We start from the raw sequence: 24,860 nt of genomic DNA on the forward strand, positions 1-24,860 counted from the left end.
AAGCATATGGATTATAAGAAGCAATCTGATCATGGGTGATAAGGCTTTCCTTGAATTTCAACAAGGCAAAAACCCTCATGCTTATCAGCACATATATATATATATATGTACATATATAGAGGAAGTCAAGTGAGCAACTGTAGTAAGTTGCAAGATGATATAGCAATGAAGAAAATTATAAGTGCATTAAAAGTAAATACGTTGTTGTGTTACCTCCAATTGCTCGAGGTCAAGTCAAATACATGTCTTATGGATTCTCCACATGAAATCCTAATTCATATCCTAATAATTTAATCATAATACTAATTTAATTTATATAGGAAATGCAATTAGTGAAGATTTTTCCATGATTACCATAAGATGCCAGTCCTAGTAAGACTCAAGGTCTTAACAGTAGACTCATATGCGGAAATACAGAAGTTATACCCTTTAAAGATCTGAATATGGTATCCAAAAAGGCACCCGAAATCAAATTCTTGTTTGGATCGATCGCCCAACACAAAATGCGCCTGGCGTGGAAAACTTTCTTTATTCAGTGCCAGGATCTTCCGAAGCTTCTGTCGAGTTAAGGACCCAATTGACTTGAACCTGCAACTCCTCATGAGCGAGACCCGTAGTGCCGTACATCTTCTCGCACACTGCACGGTCTCATATTGAACACATTTGAAGACCTGTGGAAGAACCCATATTGTCCCAAATCCGCGCTCACTGCCCAAAAATTTACACTTGCATTGCATGGCCTGGCCAGTGTTCGCGACCAGCGTGGAGAAATATTCATCCGAGGATTTTGAAGCCGGAGGCTGCATGTGGTATAGACATATGTGCATGTACCTTTACTTAGTCGAAGGCTCAAAATTAATATTCTGAATAATATGAGTTCATATAATATTATTAATTGCATGCTGGAAATGGAAACAAACGAGAGAATGGCAAAGATCACATCTCTCTCTACTTGTCAGTTGCATTAAACAGTGGTGCGCTTAGTCTTGGTTGGGAGGTCTATGCAATTTTCCTCCAATTTTTGCTTAGATCAGAAGAAAGACAAGTTCTTAAGATTATTACACATAATTTATTTTTGTCAGCGTTCTGTCAGTCTTTTAGCATTTTTCATAACTATTTTTATTTTTTTTCTTATTTGAGACTACAAGCTTCTTTTTATTTGAAATATATTTTAATTAGTTGATCAATTTTCATACTTTCGAGGCCATGGGAAAAGAAAGACGGTTCCATAGATTGAAGCTTGAATGGGGTTTTGATTAATTTATCCCACTTAAAGCTTTTAAGGGTGCTATGAACGGATAACCTGTGGATGATACATGTGTGTTCGAAGTTGATGTATTTGTTAAAGCACATGACACTTAGCAAGCTTTTAAGCATGTCTGGAGGATTGAAAACTTTTCATCATTAAATGTAAGTTGCAAAGATTCAGATGTGTTCAGTACTGGTGCAAAGCACAAACGGTATTAGGTACTTATGACTTAATTAATTACTACTATACTCCTTTTTGCATAGTATAATCAGTTGATTACAAGTTGCCACCAAAATTAAGTTGTAATAAACTGGATTATCCAAAGCACTGTAACAAATTATTGGGGATATGCATTATTCCATTAATGTTTTCGATTCTCGTCGAAGAAGCTAAGTGATACAATCTACATAATATTCATTGGGAGTCTAATTTTATGCACTTTAAAATTCATCTCAAATGTTTACCTAACATTGTCCGGAAATCTATGCCTGCTAAAAGGCAACATATCTACCTAATATGTAGGGAGATATACCTTACCGGGAGAGAAAATTAAATTCAGTAGCCAACTGAGGACTCCAAACTAAAAGTGAGAACACTGGTTATCACTCCGCCAAAGACTTGGTTAATGGTAAAGTATATGCCTGACACTAGAGGTCCAGGCTTTTGAACTCTGTTCACATAAATAGAAAGAAGATTTAGATACTAGTTATGCAACACTTGAAAAATTAAATAATTCTTGAATGAAATTTTTTTCTCTTAACAAACTACAAGAGCAAGCTCTGGAAGAAAAAATTATCAATATGAGATTGAAAGTGTCAAAAAAAGTTTCCCAAAGGCTGAAAAGAACTTATGAAACAAAAAGAAAAATAGGACTCCTCAAATGGATTGAGGAAATCTCACTTGGAGGAGAGTATACGGGTCTGATCAATGATAAATAGCATTGTCGATTGCCAGAATCATTAGTGTAATAAATAAAGAAACACTGCAGTGGACATAATCTATATTTTATTTCACTAACCCTTTTTCTCTCTTTTATAGCCTTCAGCCAAATTTTTTACAACATTTTAATCAATGCAATATACACTCGATGACATAAATTATCCAAGTATGTATGTACGTACGTATGCATGCATACACACACACAGCCGACTGCATCAGTTACCTTGTTTGTATCCAAACTAAATGTTAAGAAGGTCATATTAGCAGGGATTTGCATACCAGAACTCTTGGCAACAAGGTTATGCAAATAACAACAGCAGAGCATCAATTAAAGAAAGACGAGCACCGTAATGCCACTTTCAAAAATCAGAGGAGTATCCTGCAGAGATGCTAATCATGTGGTGAGCTAATGCTTCTCATAGTGAAGCACTCTCTCTTTGAAGTTTGAAGCAGAAATGAAAACAAAATGTGGCAGGCCCCATTCTATCTACACATATCCTGCAACAACGAAAGATCCAGTCAGAACTGAGCATTGCCTGGACGGAAGGAATGCTATGTGGTTTACCTTGAGACATAAGCCTGTATAGTCTATCAGATCCAGCCACTGTGTAAGAAATATATTTGTAATGTTTGAGTTGCTTTGATTTTGAACTTTTTTGTAATTTAAACAATGATGTCTTGGCTTTTGAATATTAGAGGGGTAAAAACCCATTAGCATTGGAGCCAAAGACGAATTCTTGGTTTCCCTTCAGTTGAACCCACCCAGTGCAAGCCGGCAATCTTGATGTATGTAATTAGGAAATGTCCAAAATTAGTCAGAAATTATGTACTTATTCTGTAATAGAAACTAATATTTTATAAGAGCTGGGAGCGAAGCATAAAGCTCAGCCAAACATTGAAAGATCCAATTGAGTAATTGTTCTCTTGGAAGTTCCAGAAGAAGTTCCGCCTGGTAGAAAAAGAAAATGAAAAAAGAAACACAAATTTCAGATTAGAATGGCCACAAAAAAAAAAAAAATAATAAATCTAACTTCCAGCTATGACTTTTAAATATCCCATCAAATTAAACGAAAAATAAGCCCATGGAAGGGTGAATCAGCAGTTCTATCACCCTTGAATTCATAAGTCTATGAAGCTCATGGTTTTACGATATGTAGCCAAATGGACTACATAGTTCTCACAGATCCACACTTAACAACACCGCCTATCCGATTTACTCTTTCCAGAATCTCAGTTGACAATAGAATGAAGCAAGGGGTATTGATTAGGATTACTATCTTCTTGCTGTGGCATAAGTGCGTGAAGAAACAGGAAAAAGAAACACAAAGGGAACCATACATATACGTAAGAAAAGTTATAAAGTTACCTTTATTTGATCTCCCTCAAAGGTCAGAGAGTTTCGATGAACTTCAGATGTCATAGAATCTATCATCATCTTGAAAACCTTCTTATTCATATTTGTTTTCATACCAACCATCTTTCCTGAAGCGTAGATTTTGGTAATTCCAATATCGGCAGCCATTCTCCTCACATAAAGCTTCTTCAGTAGAATTTCCATGGAGTATGGCTCTTTTCCATATTGGCGGCGCAGACTCTCTGTAAATTGCATTAAGCACCAGATATCTTGTTCAGCAGCTTTCTCAGCTTCATTCACCATTTCCATCGGGTTCTCCAAATGGTTAATGTACTCAGAAGGAAGACGAGGGTTTATATTTATATCGATCTGGGATTAGAAGGAATCAAAGAGAATCAAAGAGAATCAAAGAGAACTTTAAGAAACTATTTACAGTCATACACATAATGCTAAACCAGACCACATTTAGGCTGGATTTTTATTCAAATGCACAATTAAGCTGAGATTCTTCGTGAAGTCTGAATATGTTTCTAACCATATGCACAAGACGATCTATTTTGAAAATAGCACGAGTTTTATCAACTGCACTACCACATAGATTAAGCACAAAAACCTAAGGAAAGCAAATTCACTGATACAGCAGCTCAGTAGTCAGTATATCATATTTTTTTCTCTTTTTTTATAGGAAGCTCAGTATATGATATGATTGACATCTATCATTGATAATGCCCCAAAAGATTGTAGTATTCATATAACTGATCTTCAATTGCCTGCAATGCTTTCCAGAACTAATCCCTTTTAAAAACATTTGATATAACATTAGAAACTCGAACTCAGTGTAATGGAGATTCTTCTAATCATAGCTATCATGACAAAGTGACTTCTTACAGTATCAACAAAAGTGCATCATGTCCATTTACTTGTGTAGGCACAAATTGCCTGACCCTTATAAGTGCCACTAACACACACAGTCCTTTGCAGTATTTCATGAATTCTCAAATTATTTCTATTTCAAAGATTGAAGCTCTTAATTTTCAAGAATAAAGAAAGAGGTGATATTTTAATGATGAAAAATCTTATCAAAATTCATTTTTCGGTACTCAATGAAATAACCAAGTAAAATTTCTCAAATTTCATTCTTTAAATATGATGTATAAAAGATTTAACTAAGCATATACAGCATCAGATGACTGAAAGTCCAGGGAGTAGAATATTACCTGCACGGACTTGTAAGGAACTGAAATTACACAGTGTTCATCAACCTGGAGACGGAAAGGAAATGATACAAACTAGTTAAAAAAAAAAGAAGAGGCATGAAAAGTGCAAGAAATTGCACCAAAGGTGCAACTGGCACAGGTATATCTCAGTTTTTGTGAAAGTAGCTATTTGTTCACCATTTTACTGTTAAGGCATGGAAGAAATTAAGGAAAGTGTATGCATCATGTTTTTCAATCACTTAGAAGAACAAAGTGCAATGGAGACAATAACTTAAAAAGCATCCAAGTGGACCGACAAAATCTGGATCCAGACAACAAATTTGACTGAGATGCTTCTTTCTCAAAAAAATGATAAAAGAAATGCATTATGAGCTAGAAGTACCTTGGATAAACTCTCAAAAAGCATTTCAAAGAACAGATCAACACCAACATTTCCAACATCACCAGTCTGCTGCTCACCGAATATGGTGCCAAAGCCTCTTATGCCCATGTCTTTCTCCGCAAGTTGGAAACCTTGGCCAAGTTCACGGCATTCTTCAAGAGCTGCAAGCCTTTCCTAGGAGAATGATCATGACAGTGAAAGTTATTTTTATATGTCACGTTTTAGCAGAATTTTAAGAGTGAACTAAATATATATTAAGAAATATAGGTTAATGCTGACATCAAAATACTTACTAGCGCTTGGTCGGAAAGCAGTGACTTATCAGGATAAAATAAGTAGGCATGAGCTTCCTTATCAGCCCGGCCCACCCTTCCACGCAACTATCGAATTTTTTTTAAAAAAAAAGGAAGAAAAATCATGAGGTGAAGACATACAAAAGAAGAAGATGAGCATCCAAGACTCCTATCACTGCAGCATTTTAAAGGCATATGTAACCCAAACAAAAAAAGAATCCAAACACAAGCTATCTAGAAAATTCAATGACAAAAGAAAAAGAATCATCTTCAGTTCATGCACAAATTTTGATGTATATATGTAAAAATGTATGCATAAATCAAGTATGAGGGAGATGGAGAGGAAAAGGGGCAGGAAAGAAGTGGGGGCATTGAGGGCAAAGTAGAAGCGCTGTTTGCAAATAGCCATTGTTCACTCAAATGTATATGAAATAATATTAACATTCATTAAAATAAGTTGACACAATTGCAAATAAAAAGCACTAAAATATCATTTGGTTAAACACAAGGGTTGCCTCAATAATTGCAGACACTTAAACTTCAATAACTAAGAACATTATGATTTTTGAATAAGCTTTTTAGAAAACAGAGAGCTAATCCTCTCTTCCAAGTGCCTGTCCAAGACAGAGATTTCTAGTTTTGCTACTCCGAATGGGAACATAGGAAGTTTAGGAATAAACTAAAGATAGGAGAAAAGTGCAAAGTGGAGGACCTGATACAACTGTGCTAGCCCAAATTGTTGAACGTCCTGAACTATGATGGTATTTGCATTTTGAATGTCAAGCCCACTTTCTACTATGTTTGTGCATATAAGAATTTTGATAGCACCTTGTGCAAATTTCTCCATTGTTTCCTCAAGCTGCCTGGAATATTGCTGCAAGCAGAAGCATAGCATATAAGATGGGTGTCACGTGATACATTGCAAACTTCATGCGGCCAAAAGTTAAAATATCTCAATTGCCTAATAAGGAATAAGTAGCACGTACAACTATAGGAGAATACAATATAAAACTCATGGCATTTTCTATTTGCATTGAGGGTAATATTCCATCCAATTTTCAGTGGCACACTCATAATATTGAGAAACAATTTTTCTATCCTTGGGCCTTACTCCAGTATACTAGAGTATATGGCACATTATCCCAAGGTGGAATTACCTGCCCATGTGCAATAGCTATATCAACACCCGGAAACGCTTGTTGAAGAAAATCCATTGGTTCTTCGAGTCCTGTTAAACAAGAATGGTGGTGATGTTAATATCAAAACAGCCAAACATGAAGTGCAGAGCAATATTTTGGAAAAACACCGACAAACCTAAATGCAGATAAATTAAAGGGGTTTAATATTTAGTAGTATGTGACCTTTCTTTCCCCACATTACTACATCTCATTCACATTAGAAAATCCAAATCTGATGCTACAGTGTTCACAAGGCAATGAGCATGATCAGTGGTAGAAAATTAGGAACAACAAGATCAAAAATTTATTCTACAAACCAATTACTGGTATGATATGGAAAAATTTGAGCCAAACTATTTCATACATGAAAAATGATATATAGGATATACTAAGAATCAGGTTCACCTTTTATGCGAGGCAAGACATAAAAAACCTGCCCACCTCGATCCAGCTCATACTTGATAGCTGATATTACCTTCTCTTTACTGAAGGCAGAAAGATGTGTTTTTATAGGAAGCCTTTCTGGAGGAGGAGTTGAAATTAAACTGAAAAGAGAAAGGGATACATATCATAACCCTATAAGAATGAAGGTCGAGACAGTTGCTAGTCTGAATGGATTTTTTGTATACTCAAGCCGCATCATGCAGCTTATCTTTATGAGCATCTCAAAAGAGTATTTAGTCAAAAGAATAAATTAAATATGCCAATCTGCCTTTTCTTGTGCTTACAGTCAATTGATTGCTCACTTAATAATGCCTACAACTTGACAAGAACTCTGGAGTTCTATTTTACCAAATTTCATACCCAATCCAAGAAACTTAATTGAACCGAAGAGCAATGATTAAATATCAAAGACTGAAATTGTTTACTTCAAATAATAGATGAAAGTAACTGTATTGATGCAGCGTACGGTAAATTTTTTAACTAAAAAAGAAATTTATTTTCCCTTTAAACAAATGGTTTTTATTTTCAAAGCAGCATAGATGAATGACATATTGTGGTTTCTGCTCTAATTGAAAATTATGCAATGCAAAAAACTCACTGTCAACACAAAATTACCTAGCATCACGAAATCCAGTCAACGCTAAATAAAGCGTTCGTGGTATAGGTGTTGCAGAGAGAGTAAGAACATCAACTGAAATTTTAAATGAAGCAATCTTCTCCTTCTGTTTGACACCAAACCTCTGCAAACCAAGGAAACATTGCACATGAGCAGGAATGACAGCTAAAAAGCCACTTCAGTACAGCTAAGAATATCAAGGAAAGACCACACAACTGCAGTATTAAGATGCAATTTTCCCCTATCATTTACTAAATTTCCATGATCCATGATAACAGCAAAAGAACTTGGTTGGAGACAAACCTGTTCCTCATCGACGACAAGAAGGCCTAGATTGTTATACACAACACGACTTCCAAGAAGTGAATGAGTTCCCACAATGATGTTCAGGTGACCATGTTTTATCATATCCAAATGCTCCTCTTTCTCTGCTTTACTCTGCAATTTATGGAAGATAGTTAAATTACAGAATGAACAGAGGAACCCTGACATAAACTGGATAGGCAAAGGTGTCCAGTTTGGACTGTAGAATAAGGGAGTAAGAATATGATTGATTTCAAGAAAGAAGAGGCTAATCCAACAGACATATTTGCATACCTGAAACCGACTGAGAAGTCCAACCTTGATATCGGGATACTTGGAAAACCGCTCTGAAACAACATCAAAATGTTGCTTGGCTAAGACAATAGTTGGTGCTAGAACCATCGCTTGCTTTCCTGCTGAGACTACACAGAAGATGGCACGTAATGCAACTTCAGTTTTACCAAATCCAACATCTCCACAAATTAATCGGTCCATTGGAGTTTCCCTCTCAGTCAAATCCCTCTCAACATCAAGAAAAGCCTGTAATGAGGGTCAAATATATGAGAAGAAAAACTTCCACCCATTCTATTAAAATCATATAAGCACGGTTGTCACTCTGTTACGGCAAAATGAATATCCCGGAGTTCGCATGACATCTAAAAAACTTTAAAAAGTCAACAGAAATGAATGGTGCACTTGGAATCATACCTTTTTTTGATCCGGTGTGGGTTCATAAGGAAATTGGGCTGCAAATTCAGCAATTGCAGGATTCTTAGGATAAGGTGGCCTTTTTTGTTTGAGCCTGTGTAAGTACAACTCCATTAAGTCCACAACCATTTTCTGGATGGCAACCTTTCCTTTTGTCTTTCTTCTCTCCCACGCAGTAGTGTCACTCAGTTTGCTCAATGTGCGAGGCCTTTTAGTCTCATTTGGCCTGAAATCATAACAGAACATAATTGAACCGCAAGTACAGGAATTACATAAATACATACGCATGAAGTAGAGCGTTGAACAGATGCTCAATCATCTTTGAAAGTTCTCAATATAGTTTATTCAAATAATCCACCCATTTTCATCATAGAATGCTTTCTCAGTCTTTCTTGTATCAAATTTCACAGTTTCAAAAAGCTTAAGTTCATCCATGCATCTTCCCAGTTACTTCGGAAGTAACTAAGCAAAACTCTAGTGGTTCTTGAATAAATCTAATATAAACTAGATTACGCCTCTTTTTCCATAAATCATTTACATAAGAGAAGCAAAGATTGTAATGAATAACAAATTTAAGAATACAATTAGCACAATTACAATAAAAAGCAGAACTGAGGTTCCAATGAAACAAAAACAAAGGATAATCATCAGCAGAAGTGTAGGCGTGATAAACAACTACAAAATTTGCTGTCTGAGATGTAAAACAATCAGCTTGTAGACAATAATATAAACCAACCTTTACAAATTAATCTTAAACACCAAAAGCAAGCATTTTGCTTTATGCAATAGAATCCAAAAAGAAAATGTACAACGTTTCCAAAGAAAAGAGAAACCTTACAAGTTATATCGATAGAGCATACGAGATGCCTGCTTAACAGGAAGTTTAGCCATCCCATCAGCATACTCAATAAACACATACTCAATAGGCACAGTAGAATCTTTCTGCACATCAAACTTAATCCCAACAAATTTCCCAATACCAACTTTCTTATGCACAACATAATCACTCGACCTCAGACTGTAAGGATCAACTTTATAACTAAACCCACCAGCCCCATTATAACCACTATCACCAGCACCGGCACCGGCACCACCACCCCCAGATTTCTTCCCTTTCAACTTCTGCAATCCCTTCTGCTGCTGCTCTTTAACCAACTGAATGTACTTATCAGCCTCTTCCGAATCCATCACGGGCCTCGTTGCCTCTCTTTTCCCAAAATCCCTTCGAATTCTCTCATTGAGAATGGAAATGTCATCGGTCTCATTCTCATTTTTTTCCCTTCTTTGGGTTGGCTTCTTGCTGGTGGGTGAGGAAAGTGAGAGGCCAGGCGTGTAAACTGCTTTGAATTGGAAAGATTGTTTCTTTTTGGCCTGTTTGTGGGCAGTGAAGAGTGAAGTCCAACCCCAAAGCCTAGGTGGAGCTGCAGAAGTTGAAGTGAGCTTTAAGTGCGGAGTGTTTGGTGAGAAAGAAGCCATTGGTGTTACAATGAATGAGTTCAAAAACTCAATAGGGTATCGAGAGATTCAGGAAGCTGTAGCATTCGTGGCTTTGATTGTTGGTGTGGTGGAGCTGAGACTCAGAGTGAAGGGCAGTAATGGATAAATCAATGGAAGGTTTTGGAGGGGTTTTAGACACGGAGCCAGCGGAACTTATGGTTGTGACTGACAATGATGTAGAATTGTAGATATTTTCTTTTAAAGAGATTATCATTTAGCTCCCTGTATTTTTACATTTTCTTATATAGGGATGCAGTTTGTCTATTTCTTTAAAATAGGTCCCTCTGTACTTGAGAGTGAGTAGCCTAATGAGTAATGAGTAATGAGTAATGATTAATGATAATTATGGTAAGGTTCGGAATCGGATGGTTATTCCGTTCTCTGAAATTATTTTGAATTAATAGCCTGAATCTATTTGTGATTTACCTCTAAAATATTGGAACAGCATACTTTATGGATTTTTCACTCTTAGACAAACTTAATTGGACAAATAAGATAATAATACCTTTACTTAGCATCAAATAAAAAGAGATACACAATTTCCATGAGGCTAAACTTTTATTTACCTTTAATTAGCATCAAATGAAAGAGATACTCAATTTTCATTCAGCAGAACAACATCAAATTAAAGAATTCAAAGGAGAAAAAGAGAGAGCTTTATGACAAAAACAAAACTCTCAAAATACAACAGCAATTAATGTCTTGGAAGCAAGTATATATTCTTTTGTTGCCAATAAGATTATATCACATTCGATACGCACAAAATCTGAGCAGTCATGGACAAAACCAAGGCCACCATAAAGCTCTGTGACTTGAACAACAAGGCACTGGCCGAGGAATCCTGAGCTGAACCTGGAGAACCTATGGAAAAATTCATTTATTTGTTAGCATGCATGACTAATAAATGATATATAAAAATCAAAATAAAATTTTATAACATGCAGACGTCTGAACCTCTGAGGCAGCCAAGTGGATTGACACGTTGTCCACATTTTCCGGGCAATTCCTGTGCTGCAGCAACATTGATGCCAGCCTCCTCAGCTCTTCTGCTGCCTCTGTTGCTAATCATGCTGCACAAACATTCAGGATTGTCCTTGATCACCGATTTAAGAGGATCACAGCAACTATCCGGCACGTCTCGGCTTCCGTTAAGGTACCTCAGGCAAGGAGCGAGTCGGTTCAGGCAATAAGTGCTTTGAGCCCATGTTCCCTCTACGCTCAACATTGCCAACAACACCATCAATGCAATCCCACAGCTTGAAATCAACTTCATCTCCATTTCTTTCCTCTTCCTTTGCTCCCCCCTCCCTTCTTTGTTTCCTTTGATGTATAGGCTTCATTTGTGCGTCACACGAGCTAGTTATATATATCTGTAGAGTCGGGATGATTTTTGAGCAAAAGGGCTTTGAGTTGGTAAGCCAACAAGTGCTTATTGGTTGATTTTTCAATATTATCTCTAGAAAGTGATTATGTTTAGGGACCAAAATAGTAACAGCTGAAAGAGGAAGGTAAAGGTCGTTGGATAGGTGAAGCTACTACTCGCCACGAAGAAATATTTAAAAATGCCATGCAAAGACCAAACTTGATGTAGGCTACGTATGCCCAAAAATTAAAATCAAAAGCTACGGCTGTCTATTATGACATTTATGAGTTTTTTTTTTTTTTACACTTTAAATACCTTTATTATTTTATATTCGTATTAGAATGATCAACATGATCTAACTAGTAAGTACCAATGTCTGAGTATTTGGACATGCATGAGTTAGAATTTTTATAACAGCTTGTGAATATTGTTGAAGACGTGGAGAAAATAGATAATGTCATGTTACAATATCACTTATCATAAGATGATTGTCGCCCAATAAATCATTACTCATTATAATGAAACTTTTTAAAATCTACAATCTTTTAGGTTTTGGGTGTTTGCCTATGTTGCAGTATGAGTTTAAAAAAATAAATAAAATAGGTGATAACACATTGTATTACTATACAAATGATTGTGTGATTACGCAAATTTGTAGAATGATAAGACTCTAGTGATTATTGTTAATTATGGAACACTCGATAATGCTTAGTGATGACAATGGGCACCGCCCGCAGAGGGTTTGTCATTACCAAATCCAAACCCGCACAAAATTTAAATTATTAAACTCATCCGCAATGGGTTTTAACAATTACCAAACCCGCAATAGTACCTGGCGAATTTTTTGCGGGTTTCCGCATTTAAAATCATAAATATTTAATATATCAATTTATAATAATAACTTCAAATTTCATATAACATACTCAATTTTATATTTAACCAATATAAACGAAAAATTAAAATTTCAACATGAATCCAACACAAATTCTCAAATATAAGTATAAATCACACAAATCTATTTAAAAAATACAAACTAGTACCTAAAAATAACAATTACATTTCATATTATCATTTAAAACAAGCTCCAAGAGAAGATCTTCATTTCATTCACCACAATAAGCACTCATCCAGCATGATTCCTAAAATAATAATTAAGATTAATATTTTCAAATACTAATTCGGAGAAAAAAAATTATAATAATGAAATAATTCATGTATTAAGATAAAGAAAATAATACATACAAAATTATAATAGGTATATAATATACACAACTTTGGGCCTTTTGCTATTTGGTAATTCGAATAATTACATTATTTTCTTTATACATTTTAAGATTAAAATTAAATTAAAAATATTTAGAAAAAATATTACGGGTCCGGCGGATATCCGCCAGATATAAGATTAATATCAAACTCACCTGCATCCATGTGCGGGTTTTAGTTTATAATAATAAACCCGTCCGCAACGGGTAAAATTACCCGCAGCGGACAGGTTTTGGCGGGCAGGTTTGGACAGATTTGTGGGTTTGCGGGTACAATTGCCACCCCTAAATGTTACCAATTAAACGAATTGAAACGTGAATTTTGCATAATTTGACTAAAACTTTTATTTTAGAATACTACCTTACACTATAATTAATTTGCATTTGAGTGGTACTAGTGCATGTGCCAAGCTAAAAATTGTAGCCAACGGAGCTAACATATAGAATGTGAAATTCTTTATCTTCCTTCACTACTCATGAAGGATAAGGTTAACAATGTCATCAAAATTGGATTAGGAGGGTCAGTAAGAAATTTGACCCGATAAAACATCACTTAAAATAATAAAATAATAAAAATTAAAAAAAAATAGAATCTTAGTAAAGAAAAAAAATTAATCACCTTTAAAGAAGAAAAAAGGAAATATGACATTAGCAAGTTAATTTTTTAATAGAGGAACACTTTTAAAAGACAACTTTACTCAAATTAAATCCAATAATAAAAGCATTTGAAAAGAATTTAAAAAAGAAAAAGAAAAAAATCCTAAAACGAAACGTATTTCTAAAAGTAATTGACGGAATCGTGAAACGAAACGGAATACTCTACAGTTAAGGAAACAGAAATAGAAACAATAAATAAATAAATAAAGGCGGATGGACTTCATTGTTCGTTACACTTTCCCGCGCGAAAAGATCGATCATCTTTTTTGTCACCCCCTCCGCCAAAGTAGAACCAAAGTTTTGACAGAAAGCGCAAGAAAACGAGAGAAAAAGTGAGAGAAAATTCAATACCCACGTACCCAAAACAATAAATAAATAAAAAAAGAAACAAACAAATAAACTGCTTGATCGATCCCCACCACCAACAGGAATCTGGCTTCAAAGCCGGCCCCCGTTTGCTTTTTGACGAACATCGTTTACCAGGTTTGATACATCATCTATCTGTTCACCCAATTGGATTTACTGTTTTGATATTTATTCAGTTCTTGTCTTTGCTGCTATCTCATACTGATGATCCTGCATGTTATTTGAATTTTTTTCTGATATAATTCGAAAATAATTTCACAGAGAGAGAAAAAAAAAAGAATTCGTGTTCTTTGTTGGAAATCAAGCAAACCTTTACTCCCGTAAATATTTGTTTTCTTTTCTTGAAAAAGAATCACAGTTTTGCTATTTTACTTGATCTTATGTAAACAGTGGCAACTTTTATGTTATTAAATTATTCTATGATGGGGGGTTCCTAGTAACATCAGATGGCGTACGTTAGCACTAGGGGTGGCTATGGGGTTCGAAGCTCGCTTACATGAGTGTGGAGAGGATTTGGTTTCCGGTGATTTCTTGTTTGAAATTCTTTTACTTGATGTAAATTTTCTTTGCAGCAAGGACTGCATGTGCTTAAATGATGAATTTAGATGGTGGTGTCTTGAAGGTTTGCATTAGCAAGAAGGAAACAAGATTTCTCTTGCACTAAACTTTCGCTAATGTACGTTCTACGTTTTAGTGTTAATATAACATTGTTTTACTGAATTGTGCAGAGGAAAAATTGCGCGATGGGCTCTCCAGTGGAAGCCACCAATTCAACTTCTCCTCCATGCTCTCCTGCGTCACAATCAAATGGTAGCATGGCAAAGATGACACCTACACCAGTAAGAACAGCGCAAAATACAGCTTCAAACTGGCTCAAAACTGTTATTGCTCCTCTTCCTTCGAAGCCATCCGCTGAATTGGAGAAATTCCTTTCATTGGGTAGTGTTAGCATAGCTAATGAGGTAGAAAGCGGAGCAAATATAGTGCTGGAGGCCATATTTCCGAGTATTAAATTGGGAGAAAGGCTTTTTAATTGGAGTCTTTTAAATGTTAATTTGATGGATAGCTTGTGGTCAGGACAGGAGCGAACTGAAGCTCTGAAATTGTACTACAAGGTGTTGGAATCAATTTGTGCATCAGAAGCTGGAAAGTCGAGTTCGAGAGATTTGAGTGGTCTGCTAACAAATGAGAAGTTCCATAGATGCATGCTTGCTTGTTCAGCTGAGCTGGTTTCGATGGCACGTACTAGAGTCAGTATATTGTTTCCATTGATCTTGGAGAGAGCTGGCATAACAGCATTTGATATGTGCAAGGTGACAGAGAGCTTCATTAGACATGAAGATTCCCTTCCTAGAGAATTGATGCGACACTTGAATTCTTTGGAAGAAACAATGTTAGAGAGCATGGTGTGGGAGAAAGGTTCGTCGTTGTACAATTCATTGATTGCTTCAAGACCAGATCTTCAAGAGGAAATAAAGCGATTAAAGTTGCTAGCTGAGCCTATGCCATCACTACATGAAATTTCCATGAATAATCATCTTGCTTCTGGAGTCTTGGCATATCAACATAATTTGCATAAGCACAAGCCATCAACAGGTAATGACTTTCTCAGTCAGCTAACAGTAACTTGTATCCCAAGAAACTTCTTAATAAAATGAAGTTTATCGCTTGCTCCCTATCTCAGGTAACAACGGAATGAAGAGACTGTGTGATGAGAATGGCAGTAAGCTCACAAAACACAATTCCTATGCAACAGCAATGAAGGTTGATTCACCAGTTGTGGACAGTCACCAAGTAAAGCTGCAACCAGTAACCCCATCTTCGCAAACGGCATTTATGAGGCACGATCTTTTTGTGAATTGATTTTTATTGAATGAGGGATCGTAGTCCAGTTTAGATGTTACTACGTTCTTTTATCTGTTGAAAATCTCAGAATTGTTCATTTCTATTTACAGCCCTGTGCAATCAAAGACACCGAAAGATGGGGGTATCAAAATGGATGCTGCAGTCACTTTTCTTTTTAACAAGGTATAGTAGGCATTGGCCAACTATTGCAATCAGTGTTACAATACAATAAAAAATATAAAAAATAAAAGATACAGATTCTTTCATGTGCATTCCAAAGACTTCCCACCGGCTAATCAAACTTCACAGTGCTTTTATATTGAAGGTAAATAAGCTAAAAGGAATAGTCTTTCTTTGCAGATGACTAAGTTAGGTGCTGTTCGAATAAATAGTATGGCTGAGAGGCTGAAACTGTCACAGCAAATCAGGGAGAAAACTTATTTGCTTTTCAGACAGATACTGGTTGAAAAAACTTACCTTTTCTTCAACCGACATATTGACCTCATCATACTCTGCTGTTTCTGTGGAGTCGCTAAGGTTTGAATGGGTTATTTTGGCAAGCAATGATAAATGCTCTGTTGTTCATCCTTCTTCCATTCATTCTGAGTTTATTTCGTGGCTTGCAGATTAATAAGTTAAAGCTGAAATTTGAAGAAATCACTGACAATTATGTTAAGGAACCGCAATGCAGATCTCAAGATTTTGGCTTTGTTTTTGCTGGCTGGTTATCTAAGCACAATGGAGTATGTTAATCATCTCAATGTTTTTCTTTCCCCTTTCTTTTGCTTTTTCTCTGCATATCAGTTTTTCAGCGAAGCTTATACAACCTATGTGTCTGTTGGAACAGAAAAATGGAGAGAATTACAAAAGCATTGCTGCATTTTACGACAAAGTATTCATTCTAAACGTAGTTTCTTTAGTAAAGGATATTGGCTCTACTGAAGCACCGAAACAAGTTACTGAGGCTGACAACGGTATGCTTCCTCTATTTTCTCTGCTTTGCTCTTGTTAATTTTTTCAAATTTTCTTTCTTTGACAAAACTATTCATCGAAATAAATTTTCTGTTCCGCTGGTAGATATTTGTCCCAAGACACCGCCGCAGCCATCCCCATTTCCAAGAATACCCGATATCTCTCCAAAGAAGGTGTCTCCATCACAGAATGTCTATCTCTCTCCGCTGAAACCATCAAAGGCAAGCAAGTTCTGCCCTGTAAATGCTTAGTTAAACTTCCCTTTTCATCCATAATTTGCTCTAACTTGTTTGTAATGTTCACCAGAAGGATGCTTTGAACTCTCATCTGGGCAAAAGCTACTATGCTTACTTTGGGGAGAGTACTAGTGCTTACCAAAGCCCTTCAAAGGATCTTGATGCTATCAACAAGCGCATAAACAGGTATGTTAATCTTGAATTGGGAATCGACAGTGTTAATGTCACATTAGTTTATATGGTCAATCTCTACGCATCGTCTTACTTTAATTGTTCGAGGATGTGATACCCTTTGCCATGCAAGACACCTTTCACATGATTTCATCGTCTTCATAGGGTGTCTTTAAAAGACCCGAAACTCTGGCACACAAGCTGATGATCTTCATTCTTGTTTCATTTTCCAGCACCAACAAGCGAAGACGTACATTGAACTTTGATGATGTTAATCCGGCTTTGATCAGTGACGCTGTGGTGGCCAAAAGTCTCTTATTTGAAAATGATAAACGTGCTCAATGATGGGAACCCTTTTTTCACTTCTCTTACTATTTTAACTAACGATCTTCTGTAGCAAAAGTTACCAAAGATAGGCCAGCTCAAAGGCTGGGGCTATGATAGATAAGTATGGGACTTGCGAGTGCTTTGGATACATCATACATAATAAAGATAAAGAGTAATAAATGAGGACATTTTCTTCAAAAACACTCCCAAAACTGTTTGTATTCGTGTAAATGATAAATTTTTTTCTCTTTCATTTTTCATCAACTCTTATGCAAGCAAGCAATTGTTTATATTCTTCTCGTATGTCAATAAATCAGGAATTTATAGGACCCGTAGTTCAGTGTTTGTTTCCTCTTTCAAGCCCTCTCCACTCTTCTTCCTTCTCGTGATACTAGTTACACATTACCTAAAAGATCTTCAACTCAATACATATCAAAAGTATCCCAAGAATGTTGTAGCAGCACAAGCAAAACGTCTGACAAAAAGGCAAGCACGATTTTCAGAACTTGTAACCACAAAAATTCTCATTTTCAATTTTCTTCAAAACTACTGCAGAAGTAAAACTCGATGAATGGAGAAACTCCCTATTAGGAGCTAATGTATTTGTAGCATCGTCTCTCACATCATCCAATCCAAGTGCCGGTGGCAAGTAATAGCAAACCAACCAGTGATATCCCTAAGCACGGTGCATACGTTAGATAACATTCGGCAAGCAAAGCTGAAAAATCAACTGGTTCTTCGAGATTATTACTATGTTGAAAGCCAGCCATATGTTCAACATTGAATTCTATCTATCATTCATAGAAAAACCTAACAAGTCGTTAAATGAAATGACAATATTATCGATACATCAAAAGAACAATTGAAAATGGGAGAAAGGAAGCTTCTTTATGAATTACCTGCAACAAGAGTCTATTTAACATACATGCGTTCAGCTTACATTCCACCCCAACAGGAAAGACAGAAATGCCTCCTTATGCACCCTCTCAAAATTATGACTGGCATCGACCAAGGATGATAGATCCTTTTTCATTTTTCATAATTTATCTAACTAAACATAGTATATCATGCCAACTTCAATGAGGCTGATGTGGGGGATGTTTAGTGCAACAGAAGGGCCCCTGCAGTTCTTCCGAAGAAATGAATACAAGATATCAATCATAAACCTTTTCACAAATGAGGATGATCTCCTAGCCTTCACATAGGAGTGACCCATTATGTAAGCAATTCCAGCTTCCTTGGCCTGGATCAAATCCATCAGCTCTTCCCTCACTGCAGGATCCATTCCAGGATCTGATGGTAACTGAAACCTCACCTGCCGCCTCCTGACTGGATTATCCTCATCAAAAACAGATTGCAAACTCTGAAGAGTTAAAGATTTGCTGCTCTGGATGGAGCTGCTCGAACCAATATCCTCTTCTTGTACAGATATTATCAGGTTCGTGTTTGATTCGACATTTCTGGTGCTTATAACAGCCATCCTTCCATCCAATGAAGACTCGCTACTAGAAAACTGTGGTTCTTCTGCCTCCATCTGGATGAACTCTGCTATACTTTGAATGAGCTGGTTCTCAAAATTGCCATCATCACGCTGAACATCTTTGTAACCATACCTCACTATGCACCTATACATACGGTACGGCCGAGGGCAAACACGGCCAATAAGGAAGCGTTCCTCAGGAGAAACATATGGCACTGGAACTGATTTTACACAAACAAATACCAGCACCTTATGAAATGCTGGCAGGTTTGTTACAAAGTGGGAGAAGATTGCAGGGACCCCCGTTGCCAATTCTGAGTATATAAGGCCAATACCAGGCACACGGACGATACCAAGGCTGGGGCCCAGACCAAGTAACCATCTTAAGGAAACTTTGTTATGCAGGTCAAAATTGTACTTCTTGCGAGTTCCATAATGCCAAATGTACATAACAACCATAAAGACAGAGGAGAGCACAAGAGGGACCCATCCTCCTTGAGGCACTTTAATAAATGCTGCTGATAGGTAAACACCTTCAATGGCCAAGAAGAATAAAAGGAATGCCCCAGCCAGAAAGATACTTTTATACCAGACAAAGATTATGATAAGTGCCATGAGAAATGTTGTGATGAACATAACTGTCATGCAAGCAAGTCCTGGGTACCCAAAAATAAAAATAATGCTAAGCAGAACATCCATAAAAAACTGATGTTATGTCCGATGAAGTCACAGGTAATGTGAAGTTTAAAATAATGATATTAGACAATAGACTAGTAACAAAAGATGGAGACTCTGACAGTGAAGAAAGACTAACCATAAGCATTTCCAATTAAAGTTGTGTCCTGAAACCCAATAGTTATAGCAAGAGTAAGGATCATCAGGATCCAGTTTATTTCTGGGATATATATCTGCCCATATATATGTCTTGAGGTATGAACAACCTTGACTCGTGGAAAGCAACCAAGGGAATGGCACTGTTTGACGATAGAGAAAGTAGCAGTAATAATAGCCTGACTCCCAACAATGGCTGAAAGCGTGGCAACAACAAAGACAGGCCAAAATACAGGTTCTGCAGAAAAAGTATAGAAAGCAAAATTAAATCAACTCAAAACTTGAGAGCAGAATATAGGATTAATTTTACATCTTCTTAATATGACTAACCAGGTATAGAGTCATAAAAACTGTTTGGAATTTTATCAAGGTTTTTTGACAAGTAAGCAGCCTGACCCATGTATTGCACTACCAAACAAGGATATACGAAAAATGTGAATGCGAGCTGCAAAGGCAAACTGTCAGTCAGTTTTCCACCACATGCAAAAACTTCTAACGTAGCTGCCAGAAACATGAGTCCAACTCACCCTGATGGACAAGGCAGTGAAATGACCAAGGTCTGCAAACATAGCTTCAGTACCTGATGACACCCAAAAACGCTCAGTTGTGATAGAATTGGGAACATAGAATATTGAATCAGTATCTGATATTTAAGGACTTGGATAATTATAACCAACCAAGAAAAAACCTTCAACACACAGTTCATATGATGAGTTGCACTATTTATCCAGCAATTTGGTAACATCATGATGCAGAGCTTAGTAAAGATTGTGTATAACCAGATCCAACCTACCAGTTATGCAGAGAAGGAGCCCTCCAAGAGAAATCCAACCAGTTTTACCAGTCTCTCTAAAATACTTGATGATGTAAAGTGGAGAAATGGCAGAAATGACCTTTGGATTCCAATGTATGACATTATACAAACCAACAGCAAAAATTGAAATCAGCCAGACGATTATAATTGGTGCAAACATGACAGCCACTTTGTGAGTGCCAAAGTGCTGCAGAGCAAACAGGCCCACCAATATAACACAAGCAAGTATCAACAGTTCACCTACAAAAATAGGTAGCATACTTTGTCACAAGCAAACCAAGCCTGATGCCCTAGAGAAACATAAAAGTATCAATATGTATCTCTGTCCTGAAACAAAAAGTTATATTAAGTGATTGTGGGTAAAAGAAAACTGGATTACCATCAGTCAGTTTGTTTTCTGTAACTTGTAGCCCAGACACTGATGATAGAACTGCAAGTGAAATGTAAACGTAAATATATGTATTTTTTTTTAAAAAAAAAAAAGAGCCTAGTTAAGAATAAATTATGAGATTACAGCAGACTAAGTTTATACAACTCCGAGTAACAACTAATATTAAGAAAATGTCACTGACATTACATACGAGCTTATACGACTTGGATTCTAGAATGATAAATGAATAAATTGAAATCTGTCCACAAAAAAAAAATATGTGCAAGTTAGAACATATGAACAAATTGAAAGCCCATGATTCCACCACCATCAACGCTGGCAAACAACTGAAAATTTGTTCCTGTAATAAAACCATGTATAATGAAATACAATACAAAGTGGGGATATACAGTTTCTACCCCAACTGAATAAAGTATATAACAAGGCACTCATATAAACACATTGGTTGTACCCCATTAGGTGGGATGCAAAGTTATCCCAACTTTGCAAATATAGGATTATTGGAAAATCATTAGAAATGGTAAACTGTAGTCTGACAGGGTGATTCAGTATCTATAATCTACCCATAACAGTCTAAGCTAGTGGAATTACCCTGTAATTTTAACAAGTAGAGGGATTATACTGTTTAACTTGTATGAGAGATTATTGATAAAGAAAGTGAAGTGGGTATTATATTGTTTAAGTTGCTTACTCAACTCCAATTTAAAATAAAAAAAAATAAAAAAAAAGGTAACAGATTGACAAAATATGTTCCAGTTCAACAGTCAATAATTGCAATGGCATCAGATAGCCATATATAAAAACTTGAACTCACTATCTTTTAACAACCCTAAACTAAAAACCCCATACTAGGAACTTACCTGATATTGCGGGAGTGAGCACACCATCACCTATGACCATACAAGCACCAAAAAGAACCACAACTAGTAGGACTGTCCGTAACTTCTTATGCTTCTCCAAGAATCTCTTAAAAGGAGAAGAGCCAACAGCATGCACTGCATTGCCATACTTGTAGGTTGAGAGCTCCTCATCAGCTGCTTGTTGATTCGGAAGTAGGCTAAACTTTGCATGCCTACACAGCAATGAGTAAAGAGCAAATGTGCCACCTGACATGAATTAGATATGCATAAGCTCTAAGGCATGGAGAATAAACCATCCAAATACAAAATCTAAGTCTCACCACACCTTCACCGTTATCATCTGCACTCAGGACAATAAAGATATACTTGAGCAAGGGTATTAACGTAAGCGTCCAAAAAATCAAGGAAAATGCACCAAGTATTGTTTCCTCACTCTCCTTTTCATCCAGCCTCCCTGAAAATGCGCTGGAATAAACATAGAGAGGTGAAGTGCTCAGATCTCCATAAACTACTCCTAGACTTTGGTACGCTAATAGTAGATTCCTCGAGAGATTTGGCCATGAAAGCTGCAATGCAACAGAATCACAGTTAACCTTCAACTAATCAGGAACTTAAGTCTTAATAGAATGCAATTTCCAGGAAAATTGTAATGATCATAATATCAAAAAGTCATGCTATGCATCAAGTTCAAATCATATTATCTCAAAGTGCAGCTGATCACCAATGCTATAAACATTTGACAGAGAATAAATATAATAATTTACAAATAAAAAAAGAGCAATATTGTCTAAAAAATTAGTGGAAACAACAGCACACGTTAATATGTTTTTCCCAATGTAAGTAAAATATTTAAAGAAAAGCACATACAAAGCATGGTCAAACTTATTTAGATGCAAGAAAAGTACCTAAAATAGGGAAGCCTTTCTTCAAATACACGTAAACTTATTCAAATTGCCTTCCGAGTTTAATACTAATTTTTAGAGAATGACTTTCATGATTCTAAGTAATAGTGTCCTAAATTCATACCAAGTGTTTTTTCAATTTTACTAGAATTGTAAAGCAGAAAACAGATTACAAAAACAGTATAGCACCTACATCCTCAAATTTTGAGACATTGACCTCCGGAGAAAGAAAAACTGAGAATTCAAACATAATTATTAACTAGGATATCCCCAAATTCTGAGACTTGATATAGGAAAGGAATTGGATCTGCATTAATTTTTTCTTATTCCATAGTGATTGGCCACCCATAACATCATTGTTAATGGGAGATAATAACCTCCAGTGTTGTGAGCTGTCTTTAATGCATATGAATAGATTAGTTTCCGAGAAGATTTAGCAAGAGAGACTAGCAGCTTCCATATTATTTTTCACTTTAGTCATGTATCACCTGAGCTATATGAATTCTACAATAATTCCACACCCTACACATGCCAAAACAAATAGATATGTTCCACTTTATGGTATAGAGCATAACCCCACAAGAACCCATGAAGCATCAAATAAAAATGAAAACCGGCAAACAACAACATTCCCCACATGACACAATACAATTAGTTGGTTGAATTATAACTCAAGTATGAATTAGGGCTTCAAACTCAAAGCCTTGTGTCCTAATCATTATCAGGAAAAAAAAAAAAAATTCATCGAAACTCATTTCCCTTGTTGATATACATGCACTCAAAAGATTCTATCAAAAATAAAAGTAAAGCTCAGGTCTTCACCGAAAACATAAATATCCAAGATTTTGAAACATGCATGGACACACACTCCAAATCAAACCGAGTTAGTTCAAGTATTCAAACTAAACAATTAATAAGTTGAGTAACACAAGAGAATCACTATTAAAAACACAAGTTCATTATATCAAACAGTAAAACATTTACTTTAATGAATCAAATTTCACTAACTCAATCAGTAGTAGCTGAAATACAAACTATTAAAGCCAAAAAAAAATATATATATTCCAATCAATCACTCCCCCAAATCATAGTTCATCAATAAACATACCCCAAAAAAAAAAAAAAAAAACAGTTCAATTCACTAAGAAAACAGATAAAATCAAAGAATTAAGCTAAAGAAAAAAGTTAATAAACGAACCAAACTCATAGCAACAAAAACATGAAATGAAAAGGAAACAATAAAAGGGAAAATGTTAAGTAACAATTAAATAAAATAAAAGGTACATAAATAAAGAAAGAAAAGGGCTAACCTGAGAGGGGTTACGAGGAGGGGAAAGGCCAGATTCCGGCTCCATAGGGAGAGAAATATTCTCACACTCTCTGTCTCTCAAGAAACTAAAAACGGATTACTGTGTTTAATTAAATGATGATTAATTCCGTAATTATCACTGCAAAATCTAAATCAGTCCCTTCAATTTATAAAGAGCAACCGGTTCGACTCACAATCAGGCATCTGGTATCGTCTCGTGTCGTCTCCCCAGCTCCCTCTCTCCAAACGGACCTCTTTTACTTATATAATCGAATCCATTATTGCTCTTTGCGCCTTTCAAACTCACGCGACTCCACGCGCCTGGGACTCGTTTTCAAATGAGTTTAGACAAGGACTAGATTTGGAAATATATATATATATAATATACATTTTTTAAATAGAAAATTTTCAATCAGAATCCACAATCATATTAAAATCAACGATTAATAAAAAAAAATACAGACTCTAATATAATTAAGGATTCGTTATTAGGAATCTATTTTATTTTTAAAATGGCAATTTCTTATTTTTTGATTATTCTCTTAATTCCAAAATATTACAAGTTGTCTTACCTTATAAAAATCTCTAATATGACTAAGGATTCTTTATTAGAAACCCACTTTATGTTTAAAATAATAATTTTTTTATTTTTTTATTATTCTCTTAATTACAATTTACAAGATATTACAAGTTGTCCTACCATATAAAAATTTCAAAGATTTTTATAATAAATTATTGAAATACTTAAACCTTTTTAATATTTAATATTATAATTCATACTTAGCATGTAACATTGACCTTTACTCTTTTATCATTTTTATTACGTGGGGGTTTTAATCAAGTAAGTGTGCGTTTAAGATTGAAATTAGACAGTTGTAAATTAAAAATTACAGA

At 35.8% G+C, this 24,860-nt stretch overlaps 4 protein-coding genes across 9 annotated transcripts; 1 reads left to right on the top strand and 3 right to left on the bottom strand.

Annotated features, from left to right (window-relative positions):
* Positions 1–1,674: 1,674 nt before the first annotated feature.
* On the bottom strand, positions 1,675–10,327 carry LOC18051340 (ATP-dependent DNA helicase At3g02060, chloroplastic). Of its 2 annotated transcripts, XM_024191563.1 has the most exons (15): positions 9,522–10,327; positions 8,684–8,909; positions 8,270–8,515; positions 7,976–8,110; positions 7,672–7,796; positions 7,018–7,157; positions 6,592–6,662; positions 6,147–6,308; positions 5,435–5,521; positions 5,142–5,315; positions 4,760–4,804; positions 3,555–3,911; positions 2,754–3,137; positions 2,468–2,686; positions 1,675–1,919 (listed from the first exon to the last, which is right to left on the bottom strand). In XM_024191563.1, exons 1-13 carry the CDS (start codon positions 10,157–10,159, stop codon positions 3,036–3,038), a joined length of 2,508 nt encoding a protein of 835 aa, XP_024047331.1. In that variant the 5' UTR covers positions 10,160–10,327; the 3' UTR covers positions 1,675–1,919; positions 2,468–2,686; positions 2,754–3,035. The 2 variants fall into 2 exon arrangements, with proteins under 2 accessions (XP_024047331.1, XP_006446881.1); XM_006446818.2 differs by lacking the exon at positions 1,675–1,919 and having other exon boundaries at positions 2,164–2,686.
* A 592-nt stretch (positions 10,328–10,919) lies between these two features.
* Positions 10,920–11,459, bottom strand: LOC18051341 (lipid transfer-like protein VAS). Its single transcript, XM_006446819.1, has 2 exons — positions 11,135–11,459; positions 10,920–11,041 (listed from the first exon to the last, which is right to left on the bottom strand). Exons 1-2 carry the CDS (start codon positions 11,457–11,459, stop codon positions 10,920–10,922), a joined length of 447 nt encoding a protein of 148 aa, XP_006446882.1.
* Positions 11,460–13,710: 2,251 nt separating this feature from the next.
* On the top strand, positions 13,711–17,551 carry LOC18051342 (retinoblastoma-related protein). Of its 2 annotated transcripts, none has more exons than XM_006446820.2 (10): positions 13,711–13,945; positions 14,557–15,424; positions 15,513–15,669; positions 15,784–15,856; positions 16,034–16,210; positions 16,300–16,416; positions 16,521–16,647; positions 16,751–16,866; positions 16,952–17,067; positions 17,286–17,551. In XM_006446820.2, the coding sequence occupies exons 2-10, from the start codon at positions 14,572–14,574 to the stop codon at positions 17,395–17,397; spliced, it is 1,848 nt and encodes a 615-aa protein (XP_006446883.1). In that variant the 5' UTR covers positions 13,711–13,945; positions 14,557–14,571; the 3' UTR covers positions 17,398–17,551. The 2 variants fall into 2 exon arrangements, with proteins under 2 accessions (XP_006446883.1, XP_024047703.1); XM_024191935.1 differs by lacking the exon at positions 13,711–13,945 and adding an exon at positions 14,424–14,450.
* Positions 17,552–17,793: 242 nt separating this feature from the next.
* On the bottom strand, positions 17,794–24,303 carry LOC18051343 (potassium transporter 4). 4 transcript variants are annotated; one of them, XR_002907305.1, is made up of 10 exons: positions 23,968–24,303; positions 22,081–22,321; positions 21,756–22,001; positions 20,884–20,934; positions 20,484–20,744; positions 20,218–20,270; positions 20,021–20,135; positions 19,674–19,928; positions 18,279–19,515; positions 17,794–18,055 (listed from the first exon to the last, which is right to left on the bottom strand). XR_002907305.1 is itself a non-coding variant. In XM_006446823.2 (9 exons), exons 1-9 carry the CDS (start codon positions 24,010–24,012, stop codon positions 18,431–18,433), a joined length of 2,352 nt encoding a protein of 783 aa, XP_006446886.1. In that variant the 5' UTR covers positions 24,013–24,303; the 3' UTR covers positions 18,242–18,430. The 4 variants fall into 4 exon arrangements, 1 of the variants encoding a protein (XP_006446886.1); XR_002907304.1 differs by having other exon boundaries at positions 17,794–18,170; XR_002907303.1 differs by having other exon boundaries at positions 17,794–18,189.
* Positions 24,304–24,860: the final 557 nt, after the last annotated feature.

Source organism: Citrus clementina, unplaced genomic scaffold (assembly GCF_000493195.1).
Source record: "Citrus clementina cultivar Clemenules unplaced genomic scaffold, Citrus_clementina_v1.0 scaffold_2, whole genome shotgun sequence".
Classification (NCBI taxonomy): Eukaryota; Viridiplantae; Streptophyta; class Magnoliopsida; order Sapindales; family Rutaceae; genus Citrus; species Citrus x clementina.